Below are 21,038 nucleotides of genomic sequence, written 5' to 3'. Positions count from 1 at the left end.
TCATTCCCAAAAGCTAGCTGTTTCTGCTGCCATCCTCACTAGCATAATTGGTTCTGCCTCACCCAGCTCTTCATCCTCAAATTAAATTCTCACATGGATGAGTGTGACTGGTGGATCACATGTCTGCACTCTCGCTCCAAAGAAACCAGAAATCCCATCTTCTCCCTTGGCAAGACAAAACGTGTATGAAACAAGCATATTGGATACATGAAAGATGTCCACTGCATTAGAAGACAGATAAGAGTGATCCAAGAAGAATAACGGCACATGTGAAAACTCAGATATGGGAAATGTCCACAGCACATGTAAGGAACTTCAGCCAAGACAACAGATAATAAAGAATGATGGGGAGAGTCTCAGACAGCACTTGGACATACATGTAAGCCCTGTTAAATGTTTTAAGGATTTTGATTTTTATTCTGACAGCAATGAAATATCCTTAAAGAATTTTAAGGAGGGAAATGGCTTTAACTAATTTGCATTTTTAAAAGATTCTGATATTTGTGAAGCATACATTTGAGTTCAGCAAGAATGGAACTGGAGAGAGCATTTAGAAGTAACTGCAGTAAATCAGGAGGAAATGAAGGGAAGGTAGACTGGGGTGGATAAGAAGATGGAGAGAGCAAGGCAAATTCATACAATTAAAATAAATTCATACAATCAGACAAAATTAGTAATTCAGTAGCTATCCATAATGAAGGAAATAAGAAAGTAAAGTGAGCATAATTTAATTGATAATATTTTCAAACTCTGAGTTAGGGAATACTGTACATAGACAAGTGTTAGGGGAGGGGCAGGGAAGGTAATGGATTAACCTTGGTTATAATGACATTAGGATGCTATTTTGACCTCCAAATGGAGAGTTACACAGGTGGTAGTTGGATAGACAGAAAAGAGCTCTAGATAGAATTTGAGATGGGGACATAAATGTTGGGGAAATTGCACAGGGATGGTAGTTGAAATCATGGATTTTGATGAAGAATTTCCAGAAAACAAAACTTTAGTGCAAGTCTTATAGAATTCGGACTTTAAAGATAATTTGGAAAGGGAGACTGAGAAGGAAGATCAGAAATGTCCCATCTCTTTGACATGATAAAGTCACAGGGTACATTTTCTAGGGTTGTAATTCTACAAAAGCCGCACAACTAGAAGGGACAATTTGAGAATGGAACCTAAGGCTTTCTGACTACGAAAGCCTATGATTGTTTTCATCAATACATCATGGAAAGGTTGCAAGTCTAGACCCAAGGACTGTAAGTGCCATGCAGAATCAAAGTCACCGTGGGAAGCTCACTGCCAGACCATGTAGAGAGCATGAAGGGAATGGATGAACATAAGTCCTCTTAGAATAAAGACCTGAACATAAGTCCTCTTAGAATAAAGAATAAAGACTCAATTTAAAATGTGTTGGTCCCTCATCCCTCTGAAAGCCTTTCTACTAACATGTCCACCTGTCTGGATTATTCATTTAGGTCTTTACCTAATGGATCTTTGTGCCCTTCAGGTCTTAGTCCAAATTCACCACCATAAGAGGTCTTTTCTGACGCCCAATTTAAAATCCTAGTCCCAACCACCCCATTCTCTCTCATGTCATCCTATACTGCTGTTTCGTGGTCATTATCATTAAATGAAAATGTATTGTGCATGTGTTTACTCATTTATTTATTTATTGTCCATCTCCTCTGGAAGAGTGAAAGTCCCATGAGAAAGAGAGTCCTTTGTGTCCTTTAAATATGCCCCACCTGGAGAAGAGTACCTAGCACCAGGTAGATGCTGAATAAGCACTTGTTTGAGGTAATGATAGAGAAGGAAGATAAAGAGACATGGAGGATGAGAAGAAGGAAAGGAAGATAAAAGGTGAGGGAGGGAAGGAGAGAGCATGGGCTTAATATGTTCTTAATGAAACTGGTATCACTATTCCCATCTGGGTCTTGGAATTGTATTTTCAGGCTGAACAATGAGGAATTCAGTGGCCATTGATTCCCCGCACCTGAGCATGTCAGAGTACTACAAGCTGACCCTGTCTCCCACAGTACTCAGCCTGATTCCAGACCCAACATGGATATTCCAACTCTCCATCCATGTGGACCAGAGAGTCCCCATCACTTCTCACTGACCTTCCACTTTCTGACATTTTCCAAAAGTTTCTCCACTGTCTCAGGTTGCTACCAAACTTTTACCTCTGATTCCCCATGTTCTTCAAAGTACACCTACGTGGTCCTTGGCTGAATTTAGGGGCAGTACTTCTGCTGACCTGGAAAGCTCTTCCCTGGAGCACAACATAAAATTTGAAGGGTGACCCATGTCTCTGGAATACCTTAGGGTGCTCTAAGGAAGCTCCAGGAGAAAACACCTTTCAGCATGCAATCTTATCTCTAACCTGAGATAAATACTCTGGCGTAGACATCATCTTTTAACACATAAGAATATTGTTCTACTTGCACAGAGAAAGAGCTCATCTCTGCCAACTATGGCCACATAAGGGCAGCCCTTAAAAAAATCAGAGTCAACTATTTCTATACTCATGTGCAAGGCTAATTTCTAGATTCTAAAGGTTTAGAAATAAAAATATAGATAACACAGCAAATTTTTTAAATGGCAACACTGAAAGTGGGGGCAAAAGAAAAATACATAGCTTTACTCTGAAAATGATCTAGGGCTTTCAAACTGTAGTTCGACAAAGTGTGAACTGAAGAAATTAATGAATCTTAACACTTCCTGCTGAACTTTTTTCTTTCATTCCTCCCTTACATTTATAAATACTTGATTAAACGTCCATCTACTATTATATGTTATTATTTTAAGTGGAGTGATCCTCATACAGGAAAAAAATTCAGGTAGACTTTGCTCTTAAGCTGCAAAAAGGCAATAAAAGCAAAGAGCACATACAGGTTTCCCCCATAGTGCTTTTTCACACAATACCCCAACTTCCTTTATGTAACACATGTGAGACATGTAACTCTTTGTCCAAAGTCTGTCTTTTCCTTGTGTTAGTCAGCTTTTCATCAATGTGACCAAAATACCTGACAGAAACAACTTAGAGGAAAGGTTAATTTGGGTCCACAGTTTCAGATGATTCTTTCCATGGACGGCTGGCTCCATTGCTTTGGGCCTGAGCAGAGGCAGAACATCATAGTAAGTAGGCAGGGTGGAGGAAAACTTCTCAGAGAGACAAGATACAATCCCAAAGGGCATGCCTTCAGTATCCTACTTCCTTTAACAATGCCCCATCAGCCTAGAGTTTCCACCACATCCCAGTAGTTCATCCAAATTATTAATTCACCAAATGGATTAATCCACTGATGAGATCAGACCCCTCACGATCTGATCATTTTTTAAAAGCCCCACCTCTGGACCTTGGTACATTGGGGACCAAGCCTTCAACCCATGAGTCTCTGGGAGATAATGTGAATCCGAATTACAACGGAACTCCAGGTAGGCAGAGATCATGTGGATCCTTCCTTCCCAAGTCTTAGCACAGTGGTTGATGAAGGACAAGTGCTCAATGAATATTGCTTAAATGAATGAATAGCTGCAAATAGACATACGATGATATTAAACATATTGCCTGTAACTTAAGAGTAGAGAAAAAGCACTTCATAAGCAGCAAGATTATTTTATTTTACCGTGATGTCAAAATTCAACTCTAGGTTTGACTTTCCAAATAAACAAGAAAGGATAAAATTTCTCCCAGTCTGATCAACCTCCTGCCCATTCAGTGTGTTAGGAACAGAACACTTTGTTGCGTATAGTTGATCCCTGGGCCAAGGCTCTTGTCAGTTAGAAGTTTCCTATACATATGCAAAAAATGCTGAATGAATTTATTAAATGCCCCTTACAAAGCAGAGGAGTCAATGCCACCTTCCAGTAATGACAAAGGGAGAACAAGTGTTGGCATCATCCTCACCACGCTGCCACCACACACACAAAAAAATCGTCAGACGCTTGTGCCCAGCAGCCCCTGTAATTACCTAGAGCTGAGAGATAAAGTAAGTAACCGAGAGTTGAGAAGCAACAACAGTGACACCTCTTTAAAATGCTACTGTGTGAATTTTCATATTGCTGGCACCAAGTTCAAGCCCAGGTGGGCACACCTCACCCAGACTGCCTATCCTGGCCTAATGTACAAGTCTCGATAGTCTGCTTTTTAAGGACAAGGAAGGACACTGCTTGGTGATATGGCCACAAGCTGTTCAGGGGAGAAACTTTGCTCAGCACATTTCAGCTCCTGAGCAAGGCTGGGATTATTTCAGAGAGCCACATAAAATAAATAATCATGCAAAAGCAGATTCGTTCTGATAGGGCTCTGACAGCTGCTCCAAGAGGTGGGTCCATGCAAGCCCATCTTTCAACAACGAACTGACCCAAAGATCCAGGAAAGCTCCAGACAGGACCATATGGCCAGGAATAAAAACATATTTCAAACTCTGTTTATTATGCATATCTTTCAAAGGTTCACTACTCTGGATGAAACATTGCACCTGCAAGGCTTTAATAAGCTTCCCAAGCAAGTACAATTATAAAATCACAGGCACCTGAAGAATTTATCTTCTCTCACACTTAGACATGCACTGCCCACCGATGACTGGTCTCATTCTTTTTAATTATATGGGTTTGCAGTATTTTGTAAGCTGCGATCAATACTTATTCAGAAAATAAAACTCCTTGTAGACCTCGGAGTGAGAACCATGAAATACTTTCCTCCTAAACTTTGGGGATTCCAACATTATTACATACGAAACTCTCCAGTCTGAAAAAAAAAAGGAAGGAAGGAATTCAGTCGTGCAGGCTGCAAAGGCAGGAAAACATTTGACATGAATTTAGAGTGGACTTCATTCATCAATAATATCAGGGGCAAAGAATAGCTTTTCTTCACAAGTGAGCTCTGTGACTCCAAATATTTGAGAAATCCAGTTTGTTCATTATTCACTTAGAAAGTATCCATTGAGCAACTATTATGTGCCAGACTCCAGGCTTAGTGTGCATCATCTAGAGACAAATAGCACAAATTTTCTGCCCTCGAAGTTAATGGTCTCATTTAGGAAGACAGATGCAAAATATAATTGGTCTGGGAATATAGAGGGATGGGAGCTATAAAAGACCCTGGACCAACAATGGCTTAACCCTTCTGGGAAGGTCAAGGGCAACTTTCCAATGGAATAATAATTTGAATAGAAATTTCAAAGATAAATAAGAATTTGCCAGCTAGTCTTGAAAGAGAACACGTGCACCATATCAAGGTTGTGTCATTTGAATTGGCCCCTTTCCCAAGGCCTTATGCCCTGTGATCTCAGATCCCAAATCCTGTTTCCATCTCTGTCTATAATTAGTTGATGCATGAACAAGGCATCTTTGAGATTGTTAGCCGGACTGGTTTGGAATGCATCCTCTCTATAAGTCCACTGGCGATGCAATCTCTCTCTCTAGGGTTCTTTTCAAACCAGCAATCTTTGTGAAAGGTGGAACCCTGTTATCTTTGTACTAAAACACAGTGCACAGTGGAACCTCTCAGGATTTTAGGAATGGAATTTAGACAAGATGGCTTATCCTAATTATTATGCAAAATTACAGAGTGGCTGAGATTCACCTGCTAAGATTCTGTCTTATCCCCCCCCCCAAGATATCCAACATCAAAGAAGACTTTGAATTGTATTGTAGAAGCATTAGATCATACCTGGCCTTCAAAATGAAGAATGTAGGACCAACAGTGATAGATGAAGTAAAGACTGAACTAGGAAATCACATGGTAGACCTGGAGACATACAGAAGGCTCAGTAACTGTTGCTCCCTAGAGGTGCCAATGCTTCCTTCAGGAACACACAAGAAGATGAGCTGCTTTGACTGGGGGCTGTAATCAGGCAAGTGCACTGAGAGGAAGGAAGGGAGTGTACAGAGAAAAGAGGTAGAGGAAGAGAGGGAAGGAGGAGCATCCATTTACATCATCAGTGGCATCTCCAAACTGTTTTTATTCCTGAATCTTAACAAACAAGTAGCCAGGTCATTATCCTTCAAGCTTTTTCAGACTCAAGAAGAATCTCAGAGGATTATTAAAGGTGGCATATTACGCTTCCCTTGAACATAGAAAGATAAGCTATTGTTATTGCTAAAACATCATTTATAACAACCCTTAAAGACTGAGGCTATTATGTCCCTTAGACACAGAAAATGAAGTTCAGAGAAGGTAAATGTGTTCAAGGTGATTAACAGGTGACAGAGAAGGGACTGATATCCAACCATCTGCCTCCAAAGTCCACTTGCTTTAGCAGACCCCATCGTTCCTGCTCCCTGGTTAATTCCTATGAGAGTTTATAGTGCTGCTTAGGAGGTAGAAATGCCATCATTCTCTCCATATTTCTTATTTTTTCAGAATCTTGACTGCAGCACTGTGGGTGGACATAGCAGATGCCCTGCACCAAGTATGTGACTGGCAGTGCCAAGCACTGTCCCTTTTATTCCCAATCTTATGATCTTTCATATATTAGTTTTTCTTTATTGGTTGGTGTATTAAAAGTACAAGATGTTCCTGAGAGGCATCTACAGAAAACAGAAAGATTAGAGAACACTCATGGGCATGGACAAACCTTGTATTTCACTCTGAACCCCAGTTCAGAGAAAACCATCAGACAAAAGGGAAATGAATTCAATAGTTTGGGTTTGTTCTGGCTCATGTCAGGACTCTATAAGTCTTCAAACTCCACTGTTTTGCCATATACATATTGGTTTTGTTTTAATTTTGATACGTCTACTCTCTTGTGTACTAATTCCCTGACGTCAAGGAAACCCACAGACCACTTCTCCCACTTTCACAGACACTCGCCAAGAGCAACTTTCCTGAATGAAGAATAGGGTGAAATTTACTCCCATTTTGGAGCTAATTAAACAGTAGAAAATCACATTTACTGAGTGTTCACAGGATGCCAAACACTATTTGGATGATTTTCTATGCAAAATTCACTTGTTCTTTCCAACAATCCTATAAGGCAGGTTCTATTATTGCTCCCATTTTAAAAGATGAGAAAACTGAGACACAAAATGGCTGTGCCATTTTTCCCAAAACCATTTGGTGACAAATTTGGTGTATAGTCTCCTCTTTTAGCAACTTATAGATAATTCTCAAAGGAAAACTATCTCATCTTATGGGTGTTGAGTATAATATTGATTCTTCATTAAAATAATATGCATTGCTTTCTTTCTAAGCCACTGGGAGTGTAGAAACAAGTACAGTGAGCCCCCAATCTTCAAGAGTTCCTCCATTATTCAGTGTTTTGGATCTGGACTGTCCCCTAAAAAATTTAAGCAGTCCCCAAAAAACTTAAAACAGCCCCCAGTACAGAAAGGTTTAGAACTATGGCTTTTAAAAAATAATTGGATGATCAGTGGGTTAATCTATTTGAAGAATTAATATTTTGGTCTTCTGGGGAGAAACTGTAGGCAAATAAGTCAAGACGGAAGGAAATAGGTCACTGGGGGCATGACCTTGAGGACTGAATTTGTCCCTTGTCCCTTTCTACCACACTCTCCACTCTCCTTTCAGGCGGCCCTTAGCTGAACAGCTTTCCTTGACTACACCCTTCCACCACCACATTCTCCTCACCTCAGACCCGAAGGAATGGAGCCAGCTGACCATGTGAATCCTCTGAGACCCTAAGCCCAAAGAAATCTTTCCTCCTTTAAGTTGTTCATGTCAGGGATTTTGGTTACTGCAATGAAATGCTGACTAACACTTCCATGAAAGAACAGATACACAAAGGAGTGGTTATGATACAATGTGATCAGAGACAATGCTGGGTGCCCTGCAAAGGTCAATGAGGGTGTCCAGGAAAGAGGATGCCCAAGGCTGCGGTACATTAGGTGATGCTGGAGTTTTGAAGGGAAGGGAAAAGATGACCAAAAGGATGTGGCCAGAAAGCACAAGAGAAAAACAGGGACACTGTAATAGCCAGGATTCTCAAGAGAACAAAACCAATGGGAGACCTATCTGTTTATCTCGTGATTTTAGAGGCTGGGGAATTCTAAGGGCCGTGGTTAGCAAGCTGGAGATTCGGGGTAGCAAATGATATAGTTGCGGTCCAAATCTGAAGGCAGGAGAAAATGGATGGATGTCCCTGCTCAAAGACAGGCAGAGAGAGTGAATTCCCCTTTCCTCAACTTGTTTATCCATTTAATGTCTCAACGGATTGAATGAGGCCCACCCACACAGAGCAGGGAATCTGCTTTACTCAGGTTGTAATTTAAACATGCGTCTCATCCAGAAAGACCCTCACAGATACACCCAGAATGCTTAACCAAATATCCCAGTTGACACACAAAATCAACTATCACAGACACATCCTGGGAGCCGTGTCTAGTTTGTCGAGACACAAGGCCCTGGTAAAGGCAGAACAGTGAGAGTGACCCTTAGGGGTTTGTGAAAGAACCATGTCATGGAAGGCCTTGCTTTCCATGCCAAGAGAATGCGATTTTATGCTGAAGGCAATGAGAAGCCATGAAGGAGTTTTAAGTGGGGGGTGAGGAGTTTGGGTTTGTACAATGCTTGCCCAGCAGACTGGAGACAGGAGGTCAGGTGGCCAGGGAGGAGGCTATAGATGCCTTATAATTAGGGAAGTTGCAGTGAGATAGGAGGAAGGGCTAGGAACATCATCCAATCTTATAGACCAAAGAGATGAGAAGAAGGGCTTAGGATTAAATAGTGTCTTAATGCTGCTGTGTCAATTGGGTTTATAAGAAAGAGAATCCAGAGGAAAGACTTTTGCAATCCTCCTGCCCCAGCTTCTTCTTCTTCTTCTTCTTCTTTTTCTTTTTTTTTTTTTGGTGGTGGTGGTACTGGGGATTGAGATCAGGGTCTTGTGCATGCTAGGCAAGCACTCTACCAAGTGAGCTATATCCCTGCTAAGCAACTCAGTGAGACCCTGTCTCTAAATAAAATACAAAAATGGGATTGGGATGTGGCTCAGTGCTCAAGTGCCCCTAAGTTCAATCCCTGATACCAAAACAAACAAATAAACAAAACCACAGTGAATTTCACCTTTATATATATCCATGATGCACTAATAAAAAAAAAAAAAAGTTTGGAGACTTGGTGATGATAATGAACATGAGGATGTATAGTTGACCGATGATACTGACAGACATGAATTATTTTGTTATTCCTTTAAACAACCCTATGAGGTTAGTGTGTTCCTTATCTGGGATGAGAACACTGAGTCAAAAGAGTGACTTACTCACACTCCCAAAACACAGAGAAGAAAGAGTCAGAACTTTAACCCTTTCCCAATTCCATTTTTTTCCACTTCATGATCTGATACAAATAATAATTGTGGCAAATAATAGTGATGATGGCTAACATGTGTTGAAGGATTATTATGACCTGAACACCCTTGCACAAACCTTTTTTATTTTATTTTTTATCAGTGCTTTATAGTTATACAAAACTGTGAGGTTTTTTATGTATTTATATGTACTCAGAACAATTAGGTCTGTTTCATTGCCCAGGATTCCCTTCACTTTCTTCATCTCCTTCTTCCCCCTGATTCCCATCTTTTACCCTAGCAGTCACACTTCTAAAAATCTTTTTCCCCCTCCCTTTTTCTCTCCACATGAGAGGGAGACCCTTGCCTTTCTTATTTTACTTAACATGATGTTCTCCAGTTCCATCGATTTACCAGCAAATGACATAATTTTGTTCTTCGTTGTTTTACAAAACTCCATTGTGTCTATTGCCACATTTTCTTTACTCATTCATTCATTGGTGGGAACCTAAGCTGGTTCCATAACTTGGCTATCATGAGTTGTGCTACCGTAAGTATGGGCACGCCTGGATCACTTTAGCATGCTGACTTTAATTCTTTAGAGTAAATACTGAGGAGTGGTTTAGCTGGGTCACATGGAGGTTCTATGTCTAATCTCTTGAGGAACCTCCATTACTGATTTTCTTAGTGGTTACACCAACTTACAATCCCACCGAGAATGTATAAATGTTTTTTCCCCCACACGTTCACCAGAATTTACTATTATGGCAAACCTTATTTTTGTTAACGCATTTGACACAACAAGCCCATAAGGTAGGTGTCATTGCCAATCCCATTTTGTCGTTTCACAGAGAGGTACAGAGAGGTGCTGGCTACAAGCTGTGTCAATGGGGACAAATGACTATGTGTGGCAGTTTCCTCTCTGGGGAGGATCGAGGATCATGGTGAATAGACTACGTAACAGGCTGTGTGACCTGGCCCATCAGCATGTTCCTCCTAGGCCATACTTCTTTCAGAGGCTTTGGAGGGAGGAAAAGCCTAGACACAGTCCCCTTGTTTAAATCCATATGTGGAAGGTGAGAACCCCTTTGCCCCACACGGCCCCACTTTCATGCTGACACAGGGTACAGGCAGAACCTCCGTGCTGGGTTCCTAGTGTTGCTTTCTGAAAGACAGAGCCAGGACTGTTGATCCAGTTTGAGTTTTTAAATTGGGCACCATTTTCCTGCAGCGTTAGCGTGCTGGGCCATGCTGTCCTAGAGAGGGATAAACAACCGTAGGTTTGACTGTCCAATGCGTCAAGCTGTGGAAACAGCCCTCCCGAGGACACTATTCACCCCAACCCCATCAGCCAATTACTCAGGGCCTGTTTAGTAAATGAGCTCATTTGGTGTACTAATTGGAGCCCTGCAAAATAAACTTGCAGTGAGAACCTAGATCTCTGCAGCCGCTGTGCCCTTCTAGATCATCGCAGGATCAGGCATAAGGGAGAGGCCAAGCAGGGATTAAAGCAGACCACAGACTGTAAACCAAGCTGCCTGAACTCAAATCCTAGTCATTTACTTAACAGCTTGCAGACTTCAACAGGCTATTCGGACCTTAGTTTCCTAGTCTGTGGATTGGGAAATACAGAACCATTCCTGGGATTTAGGAATCTCAAATGAGGTAGCAATTCATCCATACCTGACATATAGTTTATTTACTGCCCGTGCAACAACCCTCCTTAATCCAAGAACGATGGCATTAAAAGGTGGATGGAGAGAAAATAAATTTTCTCAGGTTTTATTACTCTTATCGGAATAAACAAACTCATTCAGGTCATCTGTGGGTCCCCCGTTTCCCTCAAATGGCCTTGATTTTTACTTTGTTATCAGTTTTTATTACTATGTAGCAAAGCAACTTTTCATCCAAGCATTAGATAATTATCAGCTGTAATTATCTCATCAGTTTGATTTTATTCTCCTTGAAAACAAGTTCCAAGTTTCTTTATACCCCACCCCCAGTATCAGCCATTCAATAGAGAGTTGTTTGTTGATAAATGTACTAGAGTACATGTCATTCCTGATGAAAATCGGCTGAACTGAGTATTGACCCATGAGTATTTATTTCTTTGAGGGTGAATCTTAAGATCTGGAACCTGGGAAGCCCAGGAGCAAGCCGCTGGGCTTGGGTGTCAAGTGAGCACCATTTTGCTTCCTTCCCACTTATTAAGACCACCACACTGGGTCTTAAATTCCACAACATGAATTGGGGGTGGGGTAGATAGATACAGAAAAACCATAACAGACTCATAGAGCAAAAAAAAAAAAAAAAAAGAATTGAATTAAGCCAAGCCAAAAATTATACTTCTCATGAGCCATAGATAGGTTATTTTATGAGCACTTCATAACAAAGTTATGAATACTTCATAACAAAGGATCTGGATACTTTAATCTTTGTGTTGTCCACTGGTTTGGACAACAGTTAGCCTAAGAAGCAGAATACACCCCCAAAATTAAATTGAAGTTCTGCCTGAATTAACTGTAATTGTCACTGCTACTAGGTAAACCTTCATGCACATGAGCACTATTCATTTAGCATTATTGAAACAAGGCTATCCCGTAACCACTTTAAGGGTTGCATGCTAGATGATTATTGATTGAAAATTATAGTTGTCAAGGTCAATATCAAAAATAATAACATTATAAAGTTACTGTTATTTAACCTCTTTAAAATAATAAACACAGGTTGATTTGGACAGGTTGATTTATATAAAGGCAAAATAGCAAATGTGTTACATCTTTTGTTTAGCCAAATGAGGAAGCCAGAACTGTGTACCTTCAGACCCATCGACTTAAAGAAAGAGTTAAATCAATCCTCACTATCAAGTTTCTAGGGAAATATTTTTGTATTTAAAAAAAAAACATAAGAAAAATCTTGAAATAGCACCTCTTTTTTAGTTGATTTTCCTGATTCTTCAAACAGAAGCAAATACAATATGACTAGGTAATTCCCAGCTGCGTAAAGATTTAAATCCATGTCTGAAAACTGGACAATCAAATTATGTAGTAGCCCAGTAGCCAAGAATAAACCCAATACCTAAATGCAGTTTATTCAAAATTATTAACACAAATAAAATTTACACCTATAGTTCAGTGCATTAAAAATTATTTCTCTCACATCCAACAGCAATATTTTGCTATGCCAATCAAATTAAACCTCCAGAAACATATGGAAAGAAATCAATTCCATAACAAACCTTTGAAAAGCATGGTATTTATCATGTTCAAAGACAGGTTCATTCCAGTTCTAAATAAACTTTCTTCTTCCAAGTAAAGGCTTTTTCCCCCCTTTCCTTTCTTTGCTTTGCTTTTCTGGGAATGTACTCAATCCAGACATTCTGTCAACTGAGCCATAAAATCCTTTCCTCCCACCCTATGTGAATTAAAAGGGGGGTGGGGGAGGTAAAAACAAATAATCTTACTAGACTCAGACAAATTTAACTGTATCGATTTTAGGCAAAAGTGAGACTAAAATCCTATGCCAAGAATGAGAGTCTGAAAATTATGATGAGAAATGTTTATAGAAAAAGCCCTGTCCCCTTGTTTCCTGTCAACAGCCTCACAGATTAATTGTGCCATCGCCTCAGCAAATCTCCTTGACTAAAGGGAAAGAAGCCATTTTTAATGGCCCTCGGAGCCTTAAACTCCACAGAGTCCTACAGATGAAAACCGAAAGCCTCAAAACAGAGCCCGAGTCTGAACAATAAGTGCATCATCCACACTACCTGAATCGTATTCCCAAATTAGCAGCCTCTATAGCCACCATTAGCTCACATTTGAGAGGCACAGTGGAGATCAGTCTTCCAAATCATGTACCACAATAGGCTCATCTGGAAGTTATGAGCAGGTGAACAATACAGATGAGGCAGAAAGGAACAATGCCTGTGCCAAAGTGCCCACAGGGAAGAAAAAGAGATGCGTGGGGCCGAGAAAGAAGTCCCCAGTTCTTATCCACGCCTGTGGCTTCCATCATAGAAGAGTGTGGGAGTGAAAACGTGGAATACGCCCTACCCCACACTGGCAAGGAAGAAATGGACGTACAGTGCCCAATGCCCACAAGCTTCTCAGCACTTAAGCAGCTCCTTGGTTATTCCTTACAAAAAGGGAAACAGTCAAAACCATTGCGTCAGAATTAAGAGAGGAAATGCCATTCCTGCTGGGGATTTGAAATCTGCCGCCAGTTAAAACTCGTCCACTGAAACTCTGAAGTAATCCTCTTCGTTTTATCTCGATTTTACCAAGTACATCCTTAATTTATTCCTTCACTAACTAAGTCCACAAATATTTACCAAGAACTACCAAGTGTCAAGCACTTCACCCAACTGCAGGGATGTGGCAGTGGACCAAGCATAGAGAATCAGATGGCGACAGACAACATGATGAAAAGGAAATCAGAGTCGTGGTAGAAACAGTCAGAAGGTGCTAGTTTATACAGCTTATGGTCCAGGAAGTCTTCACTGACCAAATCAGTTGAGAGAAACAACAAAGGAAGCAGAAAGAACAGCGCATGGCAGAGGCTCTCAGGAGAAAGCATTCTTGACATGCAGAAGAACAAGAAGGTCAGGTAGGTTCAAATAAGCAGAGGAGCGGTGGGGGGGGGGGGGCTGTGGAACTGGATCAGGCAAAGGTTCTGGAGACCACAGCCAAGGCTTTGGATCTTATTCTGAGTGAGAGAGAAAGCCACGACAATGTTTAGAGGAGAGAAATGAGAGGATCTGACTTCACTAACGTGTGAAGAACGCACTGCTAGAGAGCAAGGGTACGGCAGGCAGATCACTTAGGAGGCCATTGTCACCAGCCAAATGAGACAATGGTGAAAGGGACTTAGGTGTAGCAGCCATGGAGGTCACGAGGATTCTGGATGGACCAGGGAGAAATCTACATGAAATATAATAAAAATTGAAGAGTCAATAATAACTCCTTGATTCTTAGCCTGAATAACCAGAATTCACACTTACTGGAACAGAGAAAACTGCAAGAAAACATGTTCTTTGGAAACATGTTAAAATTTAATATATTTATAAAGAATCCAAGTGGAGATGTTAGACAGGTAGTTGAACGTACAAGTCTGGAGTTCAGAGAACAGTTTATAGTGGCATTTTATAAATGGGAATTGTCAGCTTATAGGGAGTGATCTAAAGCCATGAAATTGGATGAGACCATCCAGGGAGTGATCATGAATAAAGAACATTGATAGAGACTAAGTCCTGGTATATTTCAGTAGCTAGAGGCCAGAGAGATGAGGAAAATACCACAAAGAAGCTGAGGGAAAGCCAGCAGTGGAGGAGAACAAAAAGATGGATAACTAATCAGACTTTGGAAGCTATAACAGTCTGGAGATGAAAAGCTCATATTAGATAATGCAGGAATCTTGAGAGGTAAAATGATTAGATTATGAGGCTGTGACCTCACCAGTGGATTGATCTGTATGACGGATTAATAATTTGAAAGGATTACTGTACTGGTAACCGTAGACAGGTAGGGAACAACTAGAGGATGGAGATCACTGGGGGTGTGCCCTGGGGATTTAACTTGCCCCTGGTTCCTCACACCCTCTGCTTCCTGGCAGCCATGAGCTGCCATGATATTCTGCTTCTCCCCAGGCTCAGAGCAATACAGTTGATCGACCATGGAATGAACCTCTTTCAGTTATTTTGATCACAGTGACAAAATGTTGCCTATCAGACACCAAAGGGAGAAATTATTTCAAAGAAAAAAAAGTGAGTAACTATGTTAAGTGCTACTCTAGGTAAAGGAATAGAGGAGTCGGGAATTTCCATTTTCTTGGGCAGTGAGAGCTCATTGATTCTCTTCCAAGAGATGCTTCACTGAAGCACAGAAAGAAAGGCCACGATTGATAGTTTCAAGAGAGAACAGTGCAGGGTTATGAATATCTAGGTGTTTCGAGGAACCTTCCCACACCACAAAAATTAACTCAAAACCTGATAATTTCTTGGACACACATTGCACTGTTAGTTCCAAAGAAAAACTACAACGTCACAATCAGGCCTATTTTACTGTCGGTTGTTTTTTTGCTAACAAACTCACTAAATGGTGAGTTTAACTGAAGGCAAGAACTGTGTCCTCATTTCTATTTTTAAAGAAATGTTGATGTAGGGCTGGGGATGTGGCTCAAGCGGTAACGTGCTTGCCTGGCATGCATGGGGCACTGGGTTCAATCCTCAGCACCACATAAAAATAAAATAAAGATGTTGTGTCCACCAAAAACTGAAAAATAAATATTAAAAAATTCTTTCTCTCTTCTCTCTCTCTCTCTTTTTTTTAAATATTGATGTAAATGTAGCAGAATCCACCATCAGACACAGGTTGTGACTCACAAATTTGTTGGATGTAACATCTTCAGAAAGTTACTAACCCTGGGCTGGGGATGTGGCTCAAGCGGTGGCGCGCTCACCTGGCATGCGTGCGGCCCGGGTTCGATCCTCAGCACCACATGCCAACAAAGATGTTGTGTCTGCCGAGAACTGAAAAATAAATATTAAAAACTCTCTCTCTCTATCCTCTCTCACTCTCTCTTTAAAAAAAAAAAAGAAAGTTATTAACCCCTTTATGCTTCCATTTCCACATGTGAAAAATGATACTCACCTTGCAGTATTATTTTAAGAATTATCAGTAGTAGGTATAGGAAAATGATAAAAGGTATGACAGAAAGATCAAGAGATGATCCCTATTGTTATTACTATTTGAATCTGCACAACTTTTCCCACAACTAGGCACATAGGTGACAGTCAGAAAATAATGTTTAGTGCATCCGAGGGAAGGACATTAGTTAATATACCACATTTAGGGACAGAAAAATGGGTGGGATTCTGAAGGGAAAACTTGGCAGGCAAGCAAGGAAAGTCCTTATAATTCTATTTGATAAAGTTTGTAGGCCTTCTTGATTTATTCTTTGCAAGGCCAGTAGGGAAGGAAGGGGTCAAGGGCAAGAGGAAACCATGTTACTCCCAGCAATTATAGTTAGGGCCAAAGACACTGACTACCTCACCATTTAAGTCTGAGGAACTACCAGGAGTAAAAGACAGCCACTTCACAGAGATTGCTTCATCCAAGACCACAATTCACATCCATAGAGATCTTCACTACCACTATCTCTATCAAGCCCAATAGACCCTGTCTGATTCAGCAGGGGAAAGAGACCACTTTGTTACAGCTTGTGGAACAATAGCATCCCTTCTTCTGAGAGAGGAGAACCAACTCTTCTCCTTCACTTCTGCAAAGTTAGAGACTATGACCATTTCTTTTCTGATGGACTGGGCAATGGGATCCTTAGAGTGCTCAGTGCTGTAGAGACACTGGATCAAGGGCAGAGGCAGGATGGTAAAGGTAAGACAGGAAGTGGTATGCAGGCAGCAGGTACTGCCAAAAACTTACCATGCAAGGGTATGTGGACTTCCACTGGGTGGACCAGATGTCAGTAGATGGGCAGGTTTAAGCATTCCTCAAAAGTCCACTTGATGAGCAAGAAGACTTTGAAGCAAGGGGTCATGGGCTATGTGGCTTGCCCATAGTGTAGGCTGAAGGTGATAGGAAGAGGTCAAGACTGAGCCAGGTGTCCTGGGCCAGCAGATTACATGGGGGAAAAGTGAACAGGTCTCTGCCATAAGCACACGTAAAAGGCAGCCCTTTAGGAAACTACCATACCAAAGAGGGACAGTGTGTGGGTGAAGCAAAGCTGACTAGAGTGCTCTGAGAAAGACTGCAAGAAGCTCATAACCCTCAAATTTTTGCTTTTTGTGTGATAATAATGTTGAGAGTTCATGGAGTAATTGGTAAATATGATAGTCAATGAGTTCATTTTAAAATGTGAAGATGCACCACTGAAAATTTTCTACATTAAAAAATGTCATTATGAGAGTCTCTGGTTAAATACTCTAATGTATATTCTCTTATTATGGAATTAAATTCACAACAATTCAGCCAAGAATTTTTATAGGTAGCACATGGTAGTTTTTATACACACACACACACACACACACACACACTCACACACACACACACACACACAGAGTATTCACTTGATCTTGGATCTTTCCCAGATTTTCCAAATTTGGTAAAAATATCACTTTCAAAAACTAAAATTTTATTTTTCAAATATATGTATATTAAATATATACATAAGAAATATTCTTATGTATATAAGAAATATTCTAAGAAATATTCTTGTCCATTTGAAGAGAATTTGAATGGTGATAACCTGCCTCTGCCATATTAACTGGGTTCCATGGACACGTCATTGTCATTTCACTTTCTGAGATTATGTCCATATGAAGGATCTGGAATATAGACAGCGTTTTTAATCTCTGGGCCTACAGTCCGTTGTGGAGTCTCTTCTAACACCTCATCCATCCATTCTGTTATTACTACACAATATCCTGGAATCCACATAACATCTCATGGGTATCCACTGGCTGGTTTTGCTTATTTCTCATTCATCTACCTCCCACCAACCACTTCAGGTTTTCTGGGGAAATCGTGGAGCCCAGGCTGAATGCACCCGGTAGTTTAGATGAGATTGGCTCCCTCCCTTGACTCCAGGTGTGGACATTTTTCTGGCAGATCACCATTTCACACAACTAAAGCCACAGTGATTGGTCTGAAGATGGACTCCTGACTCAAGTTGTCTAGTCAGAGCTAAGACAAGAATCAGCTGGAGAAGTGGAAAGAAGTCCTCTCCTCTGGTCTTGAATCTAGAGGATGTAAAAGCCCAGATCTTCTAGTGACCACAAGGACAGAGGCCAGAAACTGAAGAAAATCCACAGAAAAGCAGAGGCAAGAGAGAGGAAGAAATAGAACCCGTTGAGCATTTGAGTTCTACCAATTTGAAGAGCTAGCCATGGACCTTTCAGTCACTTAAATAAATAAATCCCTTTATTTCTTAAACAAGTTTCTGATAAGTTCTTTGTAATTGAAAGATGTGTATCTAATATAAATGGTTTATAGGCCAAATAATTATCCAGTGTAATACAGAGATGTCCAAATATTTTTATAATATATGTAGATAGTGTGTTACATAAAATATAAATCACTGTAAAAGTCTTCTAAGTGGTTTTTATTAGGATTTTTTCAATCAAAATATAGTACAAGTAAAATTAGAAAACTTCAGTAGTCCCTTCAAGTTCTAAAACTCTGTGATGTTTAAGAGCCTTGGCATTACATAAATCAAGGTGTAAACCTGCACATAAAATGGTACAAAAGACATTTGTCCTCAGAGATTAATCAACACACAGCTATGTTCCTTTGCCTGATATTGTGAAATGTGATAACTTTGAGACAATGATGTTACATTTTAGGGGTTGCAGATTAGAAACATGAAAATAAGGTTGAGAATTCTGAGTAAGACCAAAAAATGTGAAAAAAATCCAAAAGATGCCTTTTGTTTTGATCCTCCCTTTAGTACCAGCTGAGACTTCACACTGGGTAATATAAATCACCAACGTGCTAATTAAGCTGCATTTCTCACTTTAAGGTCTTTTTGTGCTTCCCTCAAAGTGATAACAAATGGAACATCATCATTTTCCTTAGATCTGAGATCACAAAATGTCCACAAGCAATATACAGTTGTAGTGATACAATAGCTTGCAAAAAAATAAATAAATAAAGCTTTAAATATCACCCACCACAAAACTTGGAATATAAAATGTGAAATTTGCAGAGGCATGACTAATGGGGTGATTTCTTTTTTTCCAGCAACTGAACGCCCAGTCCATGAACCGAACACATATAATACTTAGAAAACAGTCTTAGAGAAAACTGACAGATATATAGGGTATTTTATCTTGCATTATGTGATTTGTAGAAGTAATCTCAACTGGAAGTACTTCAAAGGAAGGCATTAAACAAGTGTAAAATAACTAATCTACAAGTATTTATTAAGTGTTTGCTATGTAGCCAGCCAAATCCAAGGTGGTTGAGGAGGAAATAGGAGAGAGAAAGCTATTCCCATGGCAAATAGCCTGCTAACTGTGTCCCCCTCCTTCGTCCTTTGTCCCTTCAGGCTACTATGCATGTGGCTCCCAGGAGAGCTGGTTCAAAGCACAGTCAGATCACCTTTGCTCTCCAGTAGGAACATCTTCAAGGACTTCTCACTGTCTAGCATATCCATTCTGAATCTCCCAGATAATAGTCAACATAATAGTCCCAACCCAATCTTCCAGCGTTGTCTCCCTGTATTCTCCTTCCACTGGCAGGGAAAATGGGTTTGCATTTTCATCTGAGAAGGAATTGGTTCTAGAACGGCTATGACAATGATCATACGGATTTTTATAGAAAAGGAGAAGGAAAGAGGAGGAGGAAGAGGAGGGTAACCCTGTTTAGTAACTGTGCTAAGGAGTGAACATCCGTACATCTCATGGCAACTCCGTGAGGTATTATCCTTCCCATTTTTTTCCTACTGAAAGAAGATTTACACAACATAAAATCAACCATTTGAAAGACAAGTATGTATATATTCACAATGCTATGCAACCACCACTTCTGTTTCCCAAATATTCTTGTCATCCCCCAAAGAAATCTGTGTCCACTAAGTAGTAACTCCCCAATTGCTTCTCCTCCAATCCTTGGCAAGCACAGATCTGCATTCTCTTTCTCTATCATCCCCATTCTAAAAGTCAGGAAATGCAGGTCTTTAAGAGGTTAGGCTACCTATCCAAAAATCTCACTGCTGGGGATGATGGAGTATGAGTTCTCTCTCCCCTCTCAGCACAACTAAGCGATGGGACTTTTGAAACACAACTTCTTAAAGAATAAACTTACTATGAATATGGAGTTGAGAGAGAGAGAGGCTAAATGATGCACCTTGGGGATCTATTAGCTATGAAATAAGCCAGATACAGCATGCAATGGGCCAAGGAAACTTCACTGGCAGCACTCATTACTCTAAAGGCCCCTGAGGCTGCCTTTAAGACCAACATTTGCTCTCACCATTTGCTATATTTTGGGTATTGAATGTCCCCAAAGGCCCACGTGTAAAAGGCTTAGTCCCCAGGTTGCCAGTATTGGGAGATGCTGTTGGCCTTTAAGAGGCAGAGCCTACTGGGATGTCCTTAAACCACTGGGGATGGAACCTCAACAGGGATTGTGGGATCTCAATCTCTTCCCCTTGACTTCCTGGCTCCAGAGATGCGTGATTTGCTCCACTGCACTTCCCAGCCACGATCTGCTGTCCTTGCCAGAGGTCTAAAGTAAACAAGCCACCTTATCTTAAGATGGAAACTTCAGAATCACGTGCCAAAATAAGCCTTTTCTCTTTGTAAGTTATTTATCTCAGGTTATTTCACTGGAGTGATGTATGTGAAGCCGACACACCATTTATGTAATGGATAATAAACATCCATTATGAGCCTACTATGTGGTTTTCAGTCAGCTGTAAGCATAGTCTGTGCACTATTTTATGCCTTTAAAATTTTGCAGACATTCAAAAGAAAATATAAGCCTTCATATACCAGACTCAGAAAAAAAGAAGTTTATTTAGTTTATAGCTATTTCATGTGCGATTCCAGCTTTTTGTAAATATGAGTATTACAAATATCTTATGCAGGAAATGAAAATAACAAAAATGATAATAGAATATGATCCAGTAATATTCTAACCCATAATGTGGTATTTCTTGTATAATATTATAATACATAATAGAACGTTCTGTAGGCTACAATTTGGATCTGGCTCATTCCCCAAGTGTTCATGTACTAGAAGCCTGGCTCTCAATATGGCAGTTTTGAGAAGCTTT

At 40.3% G+C, this 21,038-nt stretch overlaps 1 protein-coding gene across 3 annotated transcripts in view; it reads right to left on the bottom strand.

Annotated features, from left to right (window-relative positions):
- Positions 1–21,038, bottom strand: part of LOC101968782 (cytosolic beta-glucosidase) — a 108,728-nt gene that overhangs the window by 9,773 nt on the left and 77,917 nt on the right. The window contains exon 5 of one of the 3 annotated variants that reach the window (XM_078021140.1): positions 15,719–15,774. The exons of the other annotated variants lie outside the window; for them this stretch is intronic. Coding sequence (XP_077877266.1) covers positions 15,734–15,774 — 41 coding nt within the window. The 3' untranslated portion in view covers positions 15,719–15,733. Of the gene's footprint in view, positions 1–15,718; positions 15,775–21,038 lie in introns of those variants that run through there. 3 annotated transcript variants of the gene reach the window in all.

The sequence above is a fragment of the Ictidomys tridecemlineatus genome, chromosome 9 (assembly GCF_052094955.1).
Source record: "Ictidomys tridecemlineatus isolate mIctTri1 chromosome 9, mIctTri1.hap1, whole genome shotgun sequence".
NCBI lineage: Eukaryota > Metazoa > Chordata > Mammalia > Rodentia > Sciuridae > Ictidomys > Ictidomys tridecemlineatus.
This window is presented reverse-complemented; position numbering and strand designations above follow the sequence as displayed.